Source organism: Nymphaea colorata, chromosome 10 (assembly GCF_008831285.2).
Source record: "Nymphaea colorata isolate Beijing-Zhang1983 chromosome 10, ASM883128v2, whole genome shotgun sequence".
NCBI lineage: Eukaryota > Viridiplantae > Streptophyta > Magnoliopsida > Nymphaeales > Nymphaeaceae > Nymphaea > Nymphaea colorata.
In genome coordinates this window covers 24,163,145-24,184,035 of record NC_045147.1, presented here as the reverse complement: position 1 = coordinate 24,184,035, position 20,891 = coordinate 24,163,145, and the positions used below count along the sequence as shown (strand labels likewise).

The 20,891-nt window shown below is 39.6% G+C and overlaps 1 protein-coding gene across 3 annotated transcripts; it reads right to left on the bottom strand.

Annotated features, from left to right (window-relative positions):
- Positions 1-1,686: 1,686 nt before the first annotated feature.
- LOC116262506 (uncharacterized) lies at positions 1,687-20,689 on the bottom strand. Of its 3 annotated transcripts, XR_004174497.2 has the most exons (14): positions 20,326-20,689; positions 18,277-18,414; positions 17,062-17,143; positions 15,646-15,722; positions 13,995-14,101; positions 12,704-12,833; positions 11,409-11,525; positions 11,228-11,319; positions 4,872-4,938; positions 3,829-3,907; positions 3,642-3,733; positions 2,813-2,956; positions 1,904-2,084; positions 1,687-1,800 (listed from the first exon to the last, which is right to left on the bottom strand). XR_004174497.2 is itself a non-coding variant. In XM_031641950.2 (13 exons), the coding sequence occupies exons 1-13, from the start codon at positions 20,548-20,550 to the stop codon at positions 1,763-1,765; spliced, it is 1,491 nt and encodes a 496-aa protein (XP_031497810.1). In that variant the 5' UTR covers positions 20,551-20,689; the 3' UTR covers positions 1,687-1,762. The 3 variants fall into 3 exon arrangements, 2 of the variants coding, with proteins under 2 accessions (XP_031497810.1, XP_031497811.1); XM_031641950.2 differs by lacking the exon at positions 1,904-2,084 and having other exon boundaries at positions 1,687-1,903; XM_031641951.2 differs by lacking the exon at positions 1,904-2,084.
- Between the last annotated feature and the right edge of the window lie 202 nt (positions 20,690-20,891).

The window sequence follows — 20,891 nt, the reverse complement described above, 5'->3', positions numbered from 1 at the left end:
GTGTGTGTGTGTGAGAGAGAGAGAGAGAGAGAGAGAGGTTACCATGGTGGCGTGTCATTGGAATCGGTCTACTAGAAATGATAATCCGCTCGTCGACAAAGTTGCCGAGAAAAATTCGAGGGGGAAAAAATAAAACCAGCTAGTTGATGAGTAAGATTGTCATAGCCTGCATGTGGGAAGTGGCGTCCAGGGCAAGTTGGCAACGGAGAAAAGGAAAGGAAAAAATAGCTCATGATCGTTAACAGCAAACAGCCACGGTCAGACTGCCTTGCTAGGACCATACGACGTTTACTACAGTTACCATCGAACTCGGATAACTTCATTGAGAAAGACGTCCGAAATAGTCTCATCCATTTAGCCTTGCACGATCAGCGAATTGTGTATTTCAACTAATAATTCAATAAAAAAATCTTAATTTGTATCAATCAAATTGTCTAAGAACCTTAGTCTCTGGTTGGTAAAATATTCGTGTAATACTACCAATTGGTTTCTAATCAACTTTTCATCTAACGCATCTTCCCATTAAGCTATATCAATCATGTCACGCCACCCAACGTGTCTCTCTCGAGGATTGGAATGAGTAGGTTTCTTTACTGTTTACTACATGGACATAAGAAGTTAGTTCTTCAAACCAGTCATCATATAACCAAGACATGTCATACTTGTGACGAGGCAACTACAGTACCTAGCCTGTACTGTCAACCTAAAGTCCCCATGCTCGCTCTCTCTCTCTCTCTCTCTCTTATTGGAAACAGAGGGGAGGGGATATCATTTAAAAGCACACTTAATTAATTTACCTTAATGAAAATGCTCGTCAAAGTAAATAGTATTATGCAGTCTTTAAGTGGACATTTTACAAGGTATAAAAGTACCTAGAAGCAAAAGTCTTTCAATTTGGAAATTCTTGTCCCCTGCAATACAAAATTCGTTATCTTGCAGAAACCTATGCCAAATATTTTGTAGCGCCAGACTGGCTATCTACCCTCATATCTGAAATTCAAATCAAAAGAACGCGATGTTCCTGACTCTTGTATGCACAGGTTTCACAAAAACAGCCAATAAGAAACCTCAGTTTACCTATCATCCTCTTGACAGTATTGCTTTCTTTACTGGCTCAGAGTTACAGATTTATCAATTTGCCTAAACGGCAAAGAATGGCAGTATTTTCATTTCACTCAGTTCTTGATATAAGCGATGATAATAAAAACAGGACTGTTTGACAGTTTGCACAAACCCGTACACCCAAATCCGGAGGTTGAGAAAACAACAGGAATATTTTTTAGAATAAGAGCAAGACGTTGACCCTTCTAAACTGACATCTGACCCTTTTATCGACTTTGTGACGACTAATTCAATTTTCAAAAGAAAAAAGGTATACTTTTGTCTCGACTTTCCCACCACCTGAGTTTGACCCAGCCAAGAAGCAGCAACGAAGCAATAGCTTCAGAACAATGCAAAATTCAACAGCGTAAAGATTCATCAGATAAAATTCACCAAACAGCTTGTGCTCGAACAGGCCTCTCACCAACCACACGTATGATTGGAACAGAACTTAGTAGTGACGCACGAAAAATTCTGAAATTCTTCCATAGTCAGAAAACTAGCACGAGAATATACTGTACATACAATTTGCAGTATGCGGCTGATATTGACCAAACTGCTCGTAAGCAGTCATAATGCAAAAAGAGAAAAAGTTATACTAGAATTGACAAATTAGAGAACATAATTACACTGTATACTTGTGTCGACACATATACAGTAGCTACATCTTCCAGTAGATGCCTTTCATGTGAAGCAAAGCTGAAATTATACACCAGAAAAGAATTTCAACCAGTACAAACACCAATTTACCCCATCTACTTGAGTGAAGTAATGTTTCGAACAGCAATTCTGTAGCATTTACCTGTAAATATAACTCTACATGAGAGGCCTCAAACGGCTGGGGATGTATCCATGATTCCATGTGCATATTTCAGGGAGTACACGTTTTCATACTACAGCCTGCTGTAGGACCTAATGATAGAATGCCAAGGCTTCTTATGACTAAGGCTGCGAAACTAATTAATCAGCCCATTTGTTTAATCCTGTTCAGCCAACAGAAGAGCTAACTCAAGCTTGTAAAGTGTGTCTGGCATGACAAACATGGACAAGCTTATTCACATAATTGAAAAAGCATAAGCGACTGCATGAATCAGTTGCTTTTACTCCCATAGGCTTATAATATACAGAAAATGCAACCCAAACTGGTGGTGTGGAGGGCCTGAACATGAATGGTATAAGAACTTAATAGCCCAAGCTTCGAATACTAACTCATTCACCAGCCTCCACTAGTTAATCAAATATTATTCCCCACGACAAGATTGTATTTGTGCAATTTTTAAATTCTTGAGTACTAACCATATATACAAGCCACAGGTTGTAGCCAGACCTGAATGGAAGACACATGGCACTGTCCCTTTAGACTGGAAAAAAAGAAAGGTACCAGGAACTCCAGAGTTTCCATAAAAGCTAAAAGAGGAAGAAAGCAGATTACCCCATGCAAAAGGACAACACAACACCCCATTGAATAAGGCATATATAGCTCAGGAATGTGGGGCCACTGGAAGAAGTATGGAGTCTTGTTTTGGGTAGTTTAAAACCTTATGGCATTCTGTGGTGGGGTTGATTACTCACTCAACTAGGTTTGACCCTCATTACAGGATCTGCCCTCGCATATTCGACAGGTAGTCATAAGTGTTCATAGGTTTGACCCTGATTTCGTAGTGCATTTGCAACACAAATAGTGGAGTCACTGGTTTGGAAGAGAACCTACCAAATTGTTCTGAGGTGAACGCCAGTAAAAGCCTTGGAGAGCTGCAGCAAATAGATCACATGCAGCCAAAGCATATACAAGGAGTGCATTCATTCCCACCCACTGCAGTAATAATGTTGGCCACCTTATGTCTTTGACATCAACCTGAACCAAAGACAAGATGTTTGAACTTTATGAACGGAAAAGGAAAAACATGATCATTCAAAAATTTGTTCCAAGGATCAAGACATGATGCTGCATGTAGATCAGTCATCTATATATGATATTTTGGTCAAGCTTGACACCAACATATTAATCTAAACATATTTCTTCCACTTATTGATGAAAGTAATAGATTCTCCTACACAACAAATAAACGCCAGTTAAGACAGTAATAGCCAACACAACAAATAAATTCCAGTGTAACACAGTAATAGCCAACCGGACTTGTGACTTTCAGTACCTCCTCAACCTTTAATTTTTCAGCCTGTGCTTGTGCATTTTGTTTCTGGTCGTCACAATTATATTATAAGCTCCTGAAGCCAGAACTACTTCCTCAGCCATTTTTACTCTTCCAAATGATTAAATTGCTTCAAATAGAAAATTTGAAACCTAGTTCACATTATACTGGGAGCATTCCACACTTTTGCTTTGCATGCAAGCACTCCCTCCCAACCTGTGAAGAATGTAACCTTCATGCCCCTCAATGTTTTCACTTATTCAACTTAGACCCCATAGCATCTTACATCTACTTTAAAAGAGAGAGATATATGGTATTATAGAAAGAACCAGATTTGAAAAAGGTTATAACAAACTAGAGCTATCACAAACTAAATTTTGGTGAGCTTACAATAAGGTATATTATCGTCAAAAGAAAACCCCCGAGTGCCGTTGTGATGCACATATAATTCAGTGTATACAATGGCTTACTTAGCGGCATGCCTGAAAAGAAGTAAGGGAAAAGTGATGCAAGTTAGAAGGAAGAAATGCCATAGTTCAACAATTAAAGACAGCTTTTCATATGTCAAGTGGCACACCTGAAACATAAAGGATACATCCAAAAACAAGAAGTATGATGGAAGATGATATCCAGAAGACCGTCCTCTTTCTGTTGCTCTACAAAAGTTAGCAAAAGTGGAGAATAAGTTTCACAAAGAGGAAGAGAATTCACAGAGATAAATATTCCAAAAGGAAATTCGTGAAAATATTGATATCTCCAATACAATCAGAACATGTGATAAAACAAGGACAAAGACACATCCATTAAAGAGCTTTTTAATAATCTTCTACACCAAACAAGTGGCTCTACTAAAGAAGTGGAGACCCTATTGCAAAGGTATGAAACTCAAGGATCAATTCCTGTCTCAGTACACATAGATTTGAATTTCAATCTTGACAGACCAACTATGTGGAGACTTCTCAGATGACTGCTTCTATTGACTATCTTTTATTTTGACTGAGAAGCCTCTCAATATGCAACCTGATTTTCATCAGGTAGGGGCATAGTGCTATTTTTATTAGCTTTCTACAACTTAAACAGACATTTTCTCATTTATATTTTTCATGCTTCAACAACTTGTCTATCATCCCTTGAAAAGAAACTAATTCTAGCCTACCATACTTTTATATTTTTCTTTGTAGAAAAAGTTTTAATATTTTCCACTAAGTGTGCATGCAAGCAACTTGCAAATACATACAGTCATACATTATGTTCACCATGGTAGAACGCCCTGACTTTCAAAAATCAAATCTCCTTTAAGAATTCTCATGCACCCCAAAACTCATGAACTGTAACCTATCGATTTTCTCACTATGTACTGGAACTCATGAACTGTAACCTATTGATTTTCTCAATATGCACTGGAGATTGTTAAGCTCCTTGATACAGTAATAAATTGTAACAAAGACAGTTCACGTTTTTTAATTCAGCCCTATCAAACAGTCACATGTTAATAAAAAATTAAACTTTCAGGCTACCACAGCGAGAAAAAAGAGAAAACTATTCATCATGAAAACTCAAAATAAAAAAATCAAATAATGCTAACAGTGGTTGTCTTTAAAGCGTTAGCAGCTACCATACCTTAAAGTTCACAATGATGTGGGCATAGTGGAGTCCAATGAAACAAGTTACAATGGCCATGAAGGAGCTGCAAGTTAGTCCAATGAAAAAATTAGTTGCCTGATTCCAGAAGATTCACATCTCTCCCTCTCTCCCCCATAGACACAGCTCCCCAATTTCTTGCATTTGCACCTACATCTATATGACAGATTAGAACTTATTTTTGTGGTAGTTTTTCTATTTTTGATCTTTACTTTTACAAGCCATAAAGAATCATTCCATGCAGCTAATGAGATCTGTTAGAATATATTGTATTGGGAACCGGGTCCATATATGGACCCGGCCCTTTGTGGCACGGATACCGAGGTGGGCTCGGTACCCTAGGCGGCACTCTTTCTCTCCCTCCTATATATTCTTCACTTACATGTAATTGTTGAGTTAAGTGAATATTATTTTCTCTCTCCTAGGGTTGCAGTTTGCCCCTAGGTCAGAGCTTCCCCGTGGTTTTTCACCTCTTTCTGAGGTTTTCCACGTATATTGTGTGTTCTTTCTCTGCTCTCTCCTTGTGGTTCGTGTTTCTACATGGTATCAGAGCCACCGCGTGTGAGATCGTTGGTGTGCAAGTAGTGTTTTTTTCCGCCGTTCACGTGCCGCCTCCGTTGCCGTTTCCAGCACCGCCGCCGACACTGTTCCCAGCGCCGCTGCTGTTGCTGTTTGCAGTGCTGACGCCGTCCAGGAACGCCGCCGCCGTCCATCGTTCCCAGCGCCGCCGTCGTTTTTCCGCCGACCAGGAACGCCGCCGCCGTGGTTCCCAGCGCTGCCCTGCCCGGCCGCCGTCGCTGCTCCCAGCGTCGCCGTCGCTGCTCCCAGCGCCGCCGTCGCCTGGGTTATCGTCGCTGTTCCCAGTGCTGCCCTGCCGCCGTCGCCTGGGTTAGCTGCGCCGCCGCCGGGTGTCTTGTTTCCGCCGCCGTGGGTTGTGCCCTCTCTGCCGCCGGTTGTGACCTTCTTTGGGGATTGCGATGGCTGATGCAGCGATGCCCAAGCTTGATGATGCCCTCGACACGGGCAGCAATACCAAGGGTGAGAACTTGCCTGTTCATGTCACCTCCATTCGGCTGAATAAGGATAACTATCTCTCGTGGTCTGCTGCCCTAGAAATCGGGATTACTAGTCGTGGTCGCCTGCACTATATCACTGGGGAGAAGCCTGCACCTTCTAAAACTGATTCGCAATGGCCGACCTGGGCGTTGGAGGATAGTCAGGTAAAAGTATGGATTATTAGTTCGGTTTCCGCAGATATTCAGCCTTTGATCTTGCGTAAATCGACGGCGTATGATATGTGGACTGTTCTTGCCCGTATGTATGGTCGTAAGAAGCATGTTTTACGTGCCTATCAAATCAAACGTAGCATATATGCTCTTAAACAGGGAGATTTATCTGTTGCCTCCTTCTATGCCGCCCTGAAGACCAAATGAGAGGAACTTGACTATCATGTGAATGATGACTGGAAATGTGGTGTAGATCATGCCCTGTATTGGGAAAAGGAATGGATGGACCGCACCTTTATCTTCCTTGGAGGCCTGCGTGATGAGTTTGAAACCATTCGAAGCCAGATTCTTAACTGTGATGAGATTCCTGGAATCGAAGAGGTGTATGCCCGTATTGAGTCTGAGGAGCAACGGCGCCAGATTATGCATATTGACTCCCATCAGGGGAGTTCTCCAGCAGCCTTTGTGAGCCATACTTCTGGGACGGGGCAGCGTCCTACTCGACGATGCAGCCATTGCAACAAAGTGGGTCATTCTATTGATTTTTGTTGGGATCTTCATCTTGAGAAGCGTCTCGTCCGCGGTCGTCCTCCTCCTCATCGCCGAGCCTCTTCTGTGCCAGAGCCTAGCCCGGGGTCGTCCAATGTTGCCAAATCCAAGCTCTCCTCAGATCAACTCAGAGAGTTGCAAGCCTACATTAGTCGGTTGTCTACCCAGGATGATGCTTCTACTTCTGAGGGGGCTAAGTTAGCCCAGGCTCTGGTTGCTACTAGTGATCAAGGTAATTCTTCTCTCGGTGATTGGATTGTTGACAGTGGGGCTACTCATCATATGACAGGGGACCCTACGATGTTTCAAGAGTACAAGTTGACCTCTGGGCAGCAGCGTGTGTCTATGGCTGATGGTTCTTCTATCTCTGTGGCTGGAAAAGGGAGTTTATCACTACTGAACAAATATTGTCTTCATAATGCCCTGCATGTTCCCAATATTCCCGTAAATTTGTTATCTGTCAGCAGTATTACCAAAGAGCTAAACTGTAATCTAATTTTCTCTGCTGATTGTTGTTTTCTGCAGGACTTGGGGACGGGGCAGAAGATTGGGATTGGTTCGGCTATTGATGGGCTCTACAGACTGCCCGTTCGAGTTGCTTCTGCTTTGATTTCAGCCACCAGTGGTCAGTTGCCTGGCGTGGAGGCCAGATCCGTCATTATGCGTTGGCACGAGAGACTTGGTCATCTTCCCTTCCAGTTGCTTAGAAAGTTGTTTCCTAGGATGTTTCATTCTGTTTCTTTGGACACCTTCACCTGTGAAGTGTGTCAGTTGTCTAAGCATGTTAGGGCCTCGTACCCTATTTCGTTCAATAAAGCCAACCGTCCTTTTGCTTTGGTTCACTCTGATGTTTGGGGTCTTTCGGGAGTACCCACTTGTCGTGGCTTTAACTATTTTATGACTCTTATTGATGACTACTCCCGGTGTACGTTCGTGTATCTGTTGAAAGAACGTAGTGAAGTTCCCGGCATTGTCAAAAACTTTGTGGCATTTGTCGAAACTCAATTCCAGACCACTGTTCAAGCCTTCCGCACTGACAATGCCCGAGAATATGTCTCCCAATCCCTTGATAACTTCTTGCGAAGCAAGGGTATTATTCATGAAACATCCTGTAGCTACACCCCTCCTCAGAATGGCGTGGCTGAAAGAAAAAACCGTCATTTGTTGAATGTTACCCGGGCAATTATGTTTCAACGTCATGTCCCTAAGAGGTACTGGGGGGACGCACTTCTCACTAGTGCCCACCTTATCAACCGTATGCCTACTCGTGTGTTGGATGGTCATTCCCCTTATTCTGTGTTGTGGCCCACTCAGAATCCCTGGCCTCTAACCCCTCGAGTGTTTGGGTGTGTTTGTTTTGTCCATGATCATAGTCCCACTCTTAAGAAACTTGATCCTCGGTCCATCAAAGCAGTCTTCTTGGGATATTCCTCCACCCAGAAGGGATACAGGTGTGTTGACCCTCGCACTTCCAGAGTATATGTCTCCAGGGATATGACCTTTCATGAACATGAGGCATACTTTCCTGCGAATCCTCTTCAGGGGGAGTGTTTAGGTGACAGAAGGGAAGAGTATTCTTCGCATCAGTTGATTCAGTTCATGGATTTCTTGGATTATACGGTGAGTTCTCCAAGTGTGGAAAACGTTGTCAGTGAGGACAGAGACAGTCAGATGGAGGGGGGCCCTGTGGAAGAACAGTCTCGAGATCACCTATTTGGTCAGGTTTACAGCAGGAAGAAGAAGGATGTGATGGAAGATGTTGATGTTACCAATCCCAATCTTCCCAATCTTGTGACCTCCCCGGATGATCCAAGTCCAATGAATGAAGAACTTCCCATAGCTCTGCGCAAGGGCACCAGGTCATGTACTTCTCATCCTATTCAGAGATTTGTTTCATATGCAAAACTCAGTAAAGACTACAAGTGCTTTGTTACCTCTTTATCTATGGCTGTTATTCCCAGGTCAGTGGAAGATGCAAGGAAGGATCCTAAATGGCTACAGGCCATGACAGAAGAGATGGACGCCCTGGAAAAGAACAATACGTGGGAGGTTGTTGATATCCCCAAGGGAACTCACTTAGTTGGCTCCAAGTGGGTGTTTAATGTGAAGTACAAACCTGATGGCACTGTAGAACGCTATAAAGCTCGTCTTGTTGCTAAAGGGTTTAGCCAGAAATATGAGATTGACTATCATGAGACGTTTGCTCCCGTGGCGAAACTGAAGACCGTAAGGGTCATCTTAGCTCTTGCAGTGCAAAAGAAGTGGAGCATGGACCAACTTGATGTAAAGAACGCCTTCTTGAATGGTCACCTTGAGGAAGAAGTCTATATGAGCATGCCGCCTGGGTATGCTCGGAACGGGAAGTGTTGCTATCTCAAGAAAGCTTTGTATGGTCTCAAGCAATCCCCTAGAGCTTGGTTTGAAAGACTAAGGGTTGTAATGAAGACTAATGGGTATAAACAGGGAAATGGTGATCACACCCTCTTCATCAAGCAGAGAAATGGTCTGGTGAGCCTTTTACTTGTATATGTTGATGATATGATTGTCACAGGTAACGACGAGGGGGAGAAAAGGAAGATGAAAGAAACGTTAGCTGCAGAATTCGATCTCAAAGATCTGGGTAAACTAAGGTATTTCTTGGGGATTGAGATCGCGCGATCTGAGACTGGGCTTGTTATGAGCCAAAGAAAATACACGTTGGATCTTCTAAAAGAGACAGGTAAACTGGGATGCAGGCCCTTTCTTACCCCAATGGAGTCTGGCACAAGGATAAGTATCAAAACTGGGACTATCTTGGATGAGGAAGGAAAAGGGAGATATCAGCGTCTGGTTGGTAAACTTATTTATCTCACTCTTACTCGCCCAGATATTACGTATGCTGTGGGTGTGTTAAGTCAGTTTATGCATGCTCCTACTGATTGTCATTGGAAAAGTGCTGAAAGAGTATTGGGATACTTAAAGAATGACCCAGGGAAAGGACTACTCTACACTCGGCAAGATCAACTAAGCATTGAAGGATACTCTGACGCCGACTGGGCAGGGTGCACAGATACTAGGAGGTCTACCACAGGATACTGCATATTTCTTGGAGGTAACCTTGTGGTATGGAGAAGTAAACGTCAAGAAGTTTGTTCCAGGTCCAGTGCTGAGGCTGAATACAGGGCGGTTGCTATGGGGGTTACAGAGATGTTATGGCTCAAAATTCTTTTAGCAGATATTGGGGTTAAAATGGAAGAGAAGATGAGGATGTATTGTGACAACAAGTCTGCGATTAACTTGGCAAACAATCCGGTCATGCACGACAGGACCAAACATGTGGAGATCGATCGTCACTTCATACGGGAACGCATAGATTCAAAGGAGTTGATTCTGCCCTATATGAAGTCTGAAGATCAAGTTGCAGATGTCTTAACTAAGTCTTTATGTACATCTCAATTTGAGAAAAATGTTAGCAAGCTTGGCATGTTTGACATGTATGCCAAGCTTGAGGGGGAGTGTTAGAATATATTGTACTGGGAACCTGGTCCATATATGGACCCGGCCCTATGGGGCACGGATACCGAGGTGGGCTCGGTACCCTAGGCGGCACTCTTTCTCTCCCTCCTATATATTCTTCACTTACATGTAATTGTTGAGTTAAGTGAATATTATTTTCTCTCTCCTAGGGTTGCGGTTTGCCCCTAGGTCAGAGCTTCCCCGTGGTTTTTCACCTCTTTCTGAGGTTTTCCACGTATATTGTGTGTTCTTTCTCTGCTCTCTCCTTGTGGTTCGTGTTTCTACAAGATCTATATAAACCAAGCAAATCTGCTAAGTGATTTTAAATATCAATTTGAAACACACACAGGCTCCTGGAAATTGTGCATGAAGAAAGATGATTTGAGTACCAATTATGAATCATATGATCAATTTGGTCAGATTTTTCACAAGTTGCCACATGCAAAACAATTTTTTAAAGTCTCACTGCTCACTATCACCTACTTTCTGAGCTGTTTTACATGTAACTTATGAGTTATGAGTTGTTTGATAATATTGATTGGATGCTTAACCATGCTGCTAATAGCCCTTGTACTTCCTACTGGACACTTTCCGTGAGCTTTATGTACATCTGTTTGTGTGTATGTGCCTATCCCATCTGAAATACTCTTATTTCCTTTTCATTTTTCTGTACTAAGGGTATCTTGGTTACTACTAAATTGTCAAAGCTAGCCATTGCCCCTAACAACCACTCCATCCTTGTTTGTGTATTAATAAGGGATGGCTCCCTTTTTTAGCTATACTTCTTCAAACACTTTAATTAAAATAAATACTTAGATTTTACACTTGTACGTTATATTTGCTCTTTGAGCATTATATGCTTCATTCTAATGGTTCTTTGTAAACCTTGTAGAATTGCATCCAAAGCATTTTTTTTAACACAAACTGGAGTTTATTTTAGGCTTTTCACTACAGTCTAACCAAGATGAAATTGCCAGTTCCTTTATTATCAAAGATCATGCCTAAATTTGTGATTGAAAAGAAAAGGTAGGTTGTAAGCTAGATATGGTAATGAAATTGACTTACCTCAAGATTCCTTCTGGATCAAAGGGTGCAAGGCACCATCTAGGTGACTTTGGAGGAAGGGGTCCATAATCGGGAGAATTGACACTACACTCCTGAAAACACCAAAAAAGTTTGATATTGAGCAGTGGTTCAAGGATAAATAAGCTAAACAACAACAATCATGAGTCATGACCATACTAACTTTTGTACGTCTGTACACTGGATGTTGGTACAAATGATTTTCACCAAGTAGAAGTCTATCAATAAAGCCAGCTGCATTGCAAGGGGGTCCAAGACTTCCCCTAAACCCACATTGAACCTAGAAAACATAGACATAAGAATGACATGAAGCTATCTAATCCCAGTTTGTGTATACTGCTTAGTTTTGATCATGAAAATCAAAAAGGAATACCAATTCCTGCATAAATGAAGAGAAAAACCCTTCCTAGAGAAGCAATCAAAACAATTTTAGTTTCCATTGCCTATAAAAGGACTAGGAGCATAGGTTGTACCTCTAATTTTGGGAAAAAACCTAAAATCTTTAGTAAGGAATTGGACTTCTCATGAAACCTCTGGAGGAACAAAGTTCAAGATGAGATCATAGAATCAAAATAAACGGTTTTTGTCAGGAAGGTCAGACAAAAGGGGCAACAAAAGAATTATTTTTATTGAAGTGAATGACCATACATCAACCACAAAGGCGATCCCTTCTTCCCAATTGTCCACTTACTTTTCACAGTTACAACCTTCTACAGTTTGCACTTAGCTAATACGATGTAATATATAATCACATAAATGAGCACAAAATAAGAAAAATAAAAGAATATCTAATCATCATTATGAAGGATTTTGATATAATCTAATACAAAACAAGGATGAAAAAGAAAAAAAGGTTTCCTTGAAACATAAAACTGATCGTGTTCATGCTCCAACTCATATGTTTGTGTCTGCTTGTGTCTATACGTATCATGCATATTAGGGATGTAAATGGATTGGATATATCTGAGCACCGGTCCGATTTTTCAATCCATTTCATCAGATGCAGTAAAGAAATTTGGCCCCAATTATGATCAAGATTTGGGTTCAGAATTCAGATTCATAGCCAGATTTAAATTTGAATCTGGTGTCCAACTAGGATGTGACAAAGGTCCAATCCAATTACATATAAATGATGGACCTTATACTAATTTCATAGAAATTCATTTTTAAAAGATAGGGTCCAAATCAGAGTCTGAATCCAAATCCAATCACATAGAATTCCTTTAAGTCAAATTCAGTAAAGGCGGGTTCCAACTTGAATCCAAACCATTTACATCCCTAATATGTGTGGATACCCCCAGAGCATGCTTCTTTTGGAAAATTTGATGCTAGGGCTTTTGGTTTCACTCTACTCTGCAAATTGATGATCAACACTCTGATGATTATTAATGCCTGCTAAAAAAGACCACTAAGGAAAAGGGAAAATGTAAGAAGAAGGGCCTTTTAGCTTGAACTCACAGTTTGTGTTTGAATTGTGCCATTCAAGTTTGAAGCAGCGTCCTTGTACATAATTTCAAATTCCCAATTGGGAACATAAAGCCCATACAATAATGAGACATATGTTAAAGAAAGTAAAATCATAAGGATCCTGCAAAGATGAAGCAAAAGTTAGCATCTTTTGCATTTCAGAATGAGCAAACTGCCTTAGTTGAAATTATCTAAAACTAATCAGGTTCCTTTTTAACTTAATTCCCCTAAAATATGATAATTCATAATATTAAATAACAAGAAAAAACCAGAGCAAATATAGTTCCTAGACTAGCCTACTACAACTCATAAGGATTAAAATTTAAAACAAAGGAAGGGAACCAAGTACAACATGTATAACCCATCAAAATCAGGAGAAAGGGTTAAGAAAAATAAAGTAGCATAATAATTAATATATAACATTATCTACGTGTAAAAAATGAAGTTGTACAAAGAAAACCACCTCATGATAGAGAAGCACCAAATTCTAATTACTCTATATATGAAAATAATGCATGTAGCTTTTTTCTTCCCTTTCTGCAAATGGGAAAAGCACTTTCAAGAGGACCACTAAGGTGGCAATACAATCTTTACAACATGAAGGCCATAGAAAGAGAGAGAGAAAGAGAGAGAGAGTGAATAGCATGGGTTGTTCATCCTTTATTTGCCACTGGATCATTCTGATCAACATACTACCTGTAACAGATGGATGGTCCAGTTCCAGAGTTTTGAGCTTCAGAAGTTGAAGAAGGTTGTCTTAATAATTCAGGATCTTGATCCTAACAAGGGACACAGATTTATTCTGCTGTACACAGCCAAAATGCATAGGTCTAACATAGTTCTGAATGTCTCTTGGTGACGTAGAGCGTGAAGAGCCACCACCATCACCATTACTGCTATCACACGAACCATAAAGCCTCTGACCTCATGGTTAGCACTCAGCAACCCGATTTACTACCAGAAGGTCGAAGAGGGTTGATGATAGTTAACAGGAGCAATATGACAAAATATTTACTAAAACAGGCACTGAAGAAACTGCAAAGTATAAGTTATTTTCTAGGAAAAGAGTAAAATTGCAAAGGTAAGAAGCAAAAATGCATAAGAGTTGAAATTTATATGATAAGTAATTGCAATGAAAATTTAATAACTACTTCCCACCCTGTAGCCAGGTTCTAGAAAAAGACAACTGGAGAAGCCACCTTTCCAATAAGTATCGTTTTTTTACCAAGATATCGTAGATGGAAAAAAATCTTAAGAACCAGAAAACTAAAGGAAGACCAACCATTGCGTAGAATATTTCTTCACAAATGCCATAAATGAGTCCACGGTCATATCTCCAACAAGCCAAATTTCAGCCAAGGAAACAACCAGGTATCCAATAGATATCCTCTACAAAAAGGTTACCATAATTAGGTGATTTATTATTATAAAAGTACAATTATTTTCACTGGAATTCAATACAAATCCAGTAGGTTGTTAGAGTAGCAAGTGGATGCCACAAAGTAACCAAAAAAAGGAGAATAAAGCAGATCAACAGAGGCAATGACTTTGATGAACCAATCAATCAAAAAACAACTTCAACAAATTGATGTACTAGAAGGAATAAGCAATTTTATGAGTAAGGAAATCACAGAAGATGTATAGAAATTTTATGATGTATGTAATACAGTATTTTATTTAGTTTGAACCACCGCAATAGAGTTGGATGTTAGGATAAAATTAGAAGTTAGAACGTCTAGCTCACTAATCCTTTTTATTTAGTTTGAACCACCGCAATAGAGTTGGATGTTAGGATAAAATTAGAAGTTAGAACGTCTAGCTCACTAATCCTTTCTTCTGCATTAAGAAAAAAATACTGCACTGTCTGAATCGAAAACCAAGAATGGTGTTGTTAACCAAAGAAACTAGTCTAATAACACATTGACATTGTATAACTGGATCACATTCTTCCAAGAATTACAAAATACTGCATTATGAGACAGGTTATGAATGCAGGAAAGTAAGGTAACCTAAAATTTGGAAGGGGAAAACACTACAAAAGAACAATGAAGATATAAAACTTCAAAGTTTTAGTTCCAGATCAGACAACTATAAAAGTGCAAAGGAGATGAACCTCTTCACAGAAAATTGAAATAACAAAATAATGATGCATAGCTAACAAAATAAAGAGGACGATAAAAAGAAAATGGCTACATGACGTAACATTATTAGTAAAACCATCACATCACCCACAGGTACCAAATCTCCGAACACATCAAAATACTCAAACTGCATATGTTCCTTAATAATACAGACATCCATCAGACTTTATATCTCCCCTTAGTCTTTAATTTTCTCTATCAAATCCTTTGAGATTATACAGTGAGCAGTGTCTATACAGTGAACTCTGATTGAGAAACTTATAGAGCTACTGGATGTTCAGACTTCAGAACAGTCATCCAAGGCAATTAAATAACCTTAATTTACCCCAAAAAAGTAACCTTATCATCCTCTGAGTGTCCAATGGTTCAAGGTAAAAGGATGAGAAGGTGTTGAGCAGGCAGGAAATTTACTCATTTTCTACTAGTTCCCAAGATAAAATAAAAAAAATGGATTATGTGAAAAGTCAAAACTGGCAGCTGTAGGTTTCAAATTTGTCATGTACTCATTTTTCCCATGGTATTTCTAAATCACATGGAGGTGTGATTCAACTTTCCTTCCCACCTTCCTGCTGACTTGTGGGGTCTAGGGAAGGAAATTTCTCCATTTCTCAGGCAGTAAAAGAAAAATGAGAGACCAGGATAAAACAAAAAACCTATAAATTAATTTCAAGATTAGCACAAACAACCAGAACTTAAAGTTCTGGAAAAATGAAAAGAAAAAACTGCACAGTGTAACATCTATTTGATCCGTTATACAAATTATATATTTGCATGTTATAACGAGGATATCACCTGTAAAACACCAAGCCAACGTATATGCCTTATGTCGACCCCATAAGTCAAATTATTAAGCCCATGAAAGTATCCACCTAAAATCAAACATATATCACTAAGTAGTTAGCCTTCTAGGTTAACAGAAAAACAGCAAAAGGGGTTATCCACAGGATTAGGACTTGACAAGATTATTAATTAGAAATTAAAGTCATCAAGCATTATATCCATTCAAGGATTAAAAGTTGTTTAAACATTGCATCTGGGAACTAAGAAACCCATTTCCAATTCCGTTCAACTTCTAAATAGCAATCTGCGGTTCCACAAATTTACACTCAGAAGATCTCAAGATTGCATTCCATGTTCTAGATTTTTTTTTTCCTTTTTTACTTTGCCTTGGCATATAGGTGCTATCAAACTCAAGGTTACATAAAATTGCAACTGATCAAACTCTCTCTTCAAACAAAGAAAGAAGGATCAGAACATGAAACTGATGACAAGTTCTTAATAAACAATCATACTCAAGTCTGTTGATGTTTGAAAAACTTGGATTTTCATGGAAAAACTTAAGAGGTACAGTCCTTTCTTCTGAAACAAACAATTAAGAAGCAGAAAACATAATTTACTGAAAGAAGAAAATCTTAGCAAGGAAAAATCTCATGATATACTGAAATTTTGGATTTTTTAGAGCAAATCTCTGAAAATTATCAGATCATGAAACATTTTATTATATATCTACATATACATACAACTCATGCACACACATATAAACAGATAATGTCCATATATATCCAATTAATGTGAAAATATGAACAAGACAGTTAAACGTCTGAAGAGAAGAGAGCAGACAGTAAATTCAGCAAAACTCATGGTTCCACAGTTCTATTGAGATTTGAAAAACTCAGAAAGTGAACACAAGATGTTCTATAGTGATTTAGTCTTGTTGTCAAAAGGTAGAGTCAAATTAGCATAGTTGGCATCATGCCTACAAATGCTGCCTAGTTCTCATTTCCATGAAAAAAAGGAGAAAGCTAAATGGACCATAATACCCTTCAATTTTCTGTATAAAATGCAGTGCTTTATTAGTATAACCTTGATTATAGTATATATCCATTTGAAAAAAATCTCAACAATATCATTTGACATTTCAAGGTATTGCAATTGCAGATTAATGACCGATGAAACATTTTTTTAATCCATCAAACAAGCCAACAAACAAGCACATGTCTTGCATGCATAAGTGCTCAGATATGCAAGTAAGCACACAACACATGCACATAGCATATAAGCAAACACACCTACATGCATGAACAAATATAGGCAAGCAGATATGCATGCACGTACATATGAACGTGCATGTGAAGATCAACAGAATTGGAAAAAAAAGCAATCTTCATAAAATTACAAAATGTAAGTACTTGGGACAAAGATGCGCACCTTGCAGCAACAAACCCAAGAGGAAAAGTTTGATGAACCTTACTACAACCTTCTGTGTAGCAGCAGGTTTGTTGGATACATTCTGCATGTCATTTATATGCCAGCTAAGTTGCAGAAAATAACACATAGAATAAGGAAACCAGCGTGCAGCCAAAAAAGCAACAGAAGCAGAACTCATAGCCTAACCAATGAACTGAATGAAATAACTAGCTCTAGCTAGATGTCTTCCATCAAAACTTTCAGTACAGCATAACAATGTCACCCTTGATGTATAATGAAGGAGAACACACGTGTTTGTAAACAAACATAGAACTTAAACCATGAAATACTATCATATAGTTGGGGAAGGCCATGGAATGCAAACCCATCCAAGAAATTGTTTATGATGACACATTGGAACCAACAACCGTTGCAATTTGTAAAGTGTGTTTTACTTTGGAAAACATGAAAGACACTGAGAAAAGCTCTAAAATAACAAACTATAGGAAAGAGAGAATTGACTTCCACCCAAATTTAGGAAGGATTGAGTATAACCTGCCTATAGGTATGTCACAGATTAAAATTGTGTGCATGACAAAAGCAAATGTGACAATGATGCAGCCAGTATCCATTTTATTTGTCACATATTTTTTGGTGTTTGATGTGCGTCAGTGATATAAAGAGTTAGCCTTCTGACCTTCCAATTCATTCTCCAAAAATGACCTACTCATAATTCAAGTTTTGGTTAACGCAGAACTTGGCATCCCGTTAACGTTTCCAGAATTTTTCTTGCTACACATTTTTTGGATTGTTAGACAGTATAATCACAATCATAGCATCTTGCGATTTGAGTTTATTTTGCTCTCAGTTCTTATCATGCTTCACTTCTATTAGCAAATTACAAATCTGAAAGATATCTATCTGAATGACCCATTAAAACACACAAAAAAGAAAATGCTACAGTGAGAAATTAGACTAATCTCTAATCACAACTTTCAGGAAACATCAAGATTTCAGTTCATTTTTCTTTTAGTTTCTATCATGTTTCGCTTATTTTAATTAATTAAAATTTAAAACAATTTATCTGAACAACCTATTAAAACACAACCCAAAAGAAAAAGATACAGGGAGAAATTAGACTATTCTCTCAAACATCAATCACAACTTTCAGGAAATATCAAGATAAAAACGCAATGACTTTACGTAAGATTACATTTATAAGATCATTAGCAATACCTTGAATACCAGTCCCGCAGAAAGGCCAACAATGAGGAGGAAAAATGGCATCACAACATCAGCCAGAGTGATACCAAACCAAGGTGAATGGTTAATGCATGGAAAGGCTCCTCCAGCATCATCAACCAGTATCATAAGCTGTTCCACAATTGTTTGCATAAGTTCCAAGATGATAACAAATAAAACTTATCACTGAACATGATTGCTGCATATACATACATTTATGAACATGCCAGCATGTGTGTGTGTGTGTGTGTGTGTGTGAGAGAGAGAGAGAGAGAGCACCAAATGACATGAAACTAGAGCAAACTGATGTATATTTCTCTAATGCAGGCCAAATCTTTGTATGGAGCTTCTGACAAAAAAGCAAGCAAAGAATTGATGTGGAACAGAAGAAAATATATAACTCCAAATATTCATATTTGAAAGTTGAAACTAACCTTGCACCAAAAATATATCACATACATGATTATATATACACCATACGGTCCAACCATACTAATCAACTACATAAAGAAGTACAGTAAATCAGCAACTAATATGAATAAGGAAAAAACTAAATATAATGGAAGTGTTTGATCATAAAAGAGAACCTCTATAATCAGATTTTAGGGGGTACTTTTGTTTCATCCAGTTAACGATAAAAATGGAAATTAATTTGTAAGAATATGAAACGTGTAGCTTAAATCTGAAAAAAGAAATGAGTGACTGCCTTCACGGTTGACAATTGTGCAAAACGTGATGAGTTATCAAAACGTCATGCTGCACTCACGTCCTTAATCATCTATGCTCAGAAAACATAAACAGGTACAGATGTGCAATGATCAATTCATGAAAAGCAATTACCCTGTGATCAAGGGAGACATAAGGATATCTCATGTGAACCAGAGGGTGCTACGTGCCTAGAGTCTGCATTGTCTATGAGAAGGCACGAGAAGCTAAATCATCTGCCCTCAGAAAAGTTCACCATTATCATACCCATACTGAATTTAATATTGACAAAAGCCACCTCACACGCTCTTGGCATAAGTCCGAGATAGCATAAATGATATTTGGTCAGTAATATGTTGGCTAGGTAACACCCACCTCACACGCTTCGCATGAGATGCAAAATCGTTCTCTGCCCTGAGAAATTTTTACCATTATCACACCCATACTGAAATTTAATATTGACATAAGCCACCAGAGCCTAAACCACTTAATGCATAAGTCCGAGCTCGAATAAATGGAATTTGGTCAGTAACTCAGTATTGTGTTGGTTAAGTAACACATACCTCACACGCTGTCAAAAGTGTCATTATCCACCCAATACTTCGACAAAAGCGGCATGTTTTTTTCTCCCCGTCGTAACCGAGTGAAGAAACATGCAAAAACCCGAAAAAGGAATTCCAATATAATCAGCAACTTTAATTAACGGCTTCTCAAACCCCTGAAAGTGATCGTGGGTGTTTGTTCGATTACACATCTTCCTTCAGTCGATGCACGTTAGGACTTCCGAGGACAAGAGAAAATAATCCTTAAGGCTAAACAAGCCGTCCCGTGCACTTGCCTTTCCAGTTAAATAATCTCGAACTAAACATGGACACAAGAAACCTTTATTCCGTGAAAACCACGTAAGCGCTAGAAGCTGATTCTTGCCAAAAACCTCATATTTTCGTCTCCCTAAGAATGAAGAAACCTCTCAAAATCGCAATGTATTCAAAAACCTGCTAGCTCAACAGTTCACGGTTCTAATGCACGAAAATTGGCACCCCCTACACGTTAACAAGATAATAGACTTTTCATGCAGACGCGCCAAAAATGCACGCATAAACAAGTTTCACAGTTCACACACGAATCTAGCAAGCTGCATCATCCAGATTACCCGAACAATACAGAAAAAAATAACCATATCAAATCAAAAATTTCTCACAAGAAACGCCGAAAAGGCCATAAAATTCACTCATCACAGAACTGAAAGCCCATAGGGAACTCCTCCAAGAAGCACAAAACCCGAAAAAAAGATCACGCGGTCGGCAAGAAACAAGACAGGGAAATGGAGAGCATTACGACGACGGCCAAACCGCGGAAGACATCGAGCGAAGCCAACCGCCGGCTCCCATCGCTAGCGCTTGGTTTTGGTTGCTCCGAGCTGCAGAGGCCCCGAGCCGGCGATGCGATGTGGATCTCGTGCTCTGCTATCACGATGGACTCCGACTGCGGCGGAGGAGGAGGAGGAGACTGCTGGGGGAGGAGAGGGACGGTTGCATCTGTGAGGGAAGAGCTAGAAGCCATGGCCTCCAGTCCTCACCGTCTGATCAACCTATCAATCAACTTCGATCTCCTCCCGCCCGGCCTCCCGGAGAGATGGTGAAACAAATGGGAGCTATTTTATACTTCCCAGTTCCAGCCCTCAACGGACAGTCCCCCACTCTTTGGCGGCACCGGAACCAATCTAAGAGAAATCGCCCCGTGAGGGCGCCCTCATATACCTGAGGATAAACTTCGTCGTCTTTTACGATTGACCGTAAGGCGTAGCGGTAAAATAACAATCTACGTCCTTCACCTTTTATATAATCACATATCCCCACTACAAGTCGAGCGGCTGTTTGCCAGCCGCTGAGTCGACACGAAAT

Coding starts and splice junctions, on each gene's coding strand:
- LOC116262506 (XM_031641950.2), bottom strand. CDS start 20,550: ATGGCTTCTAGCTCTTCCCTCACAGATGCAACCGTCCCTCTCCTCCCC. Junction 17,144..18,276: donor CTGCGGGACTGGTATTCAAG/GTATTGCTAATG, acceptor AATGACATGCAG/AATGTATCCAACAAACCTGC. Junction 1,904..2,812: donor GTTCACCTCAGAACAATTTG/GTAGGTTCTCTT, acceptor TTATATTTACAG/GTAAATGCTACAGAATTGCT.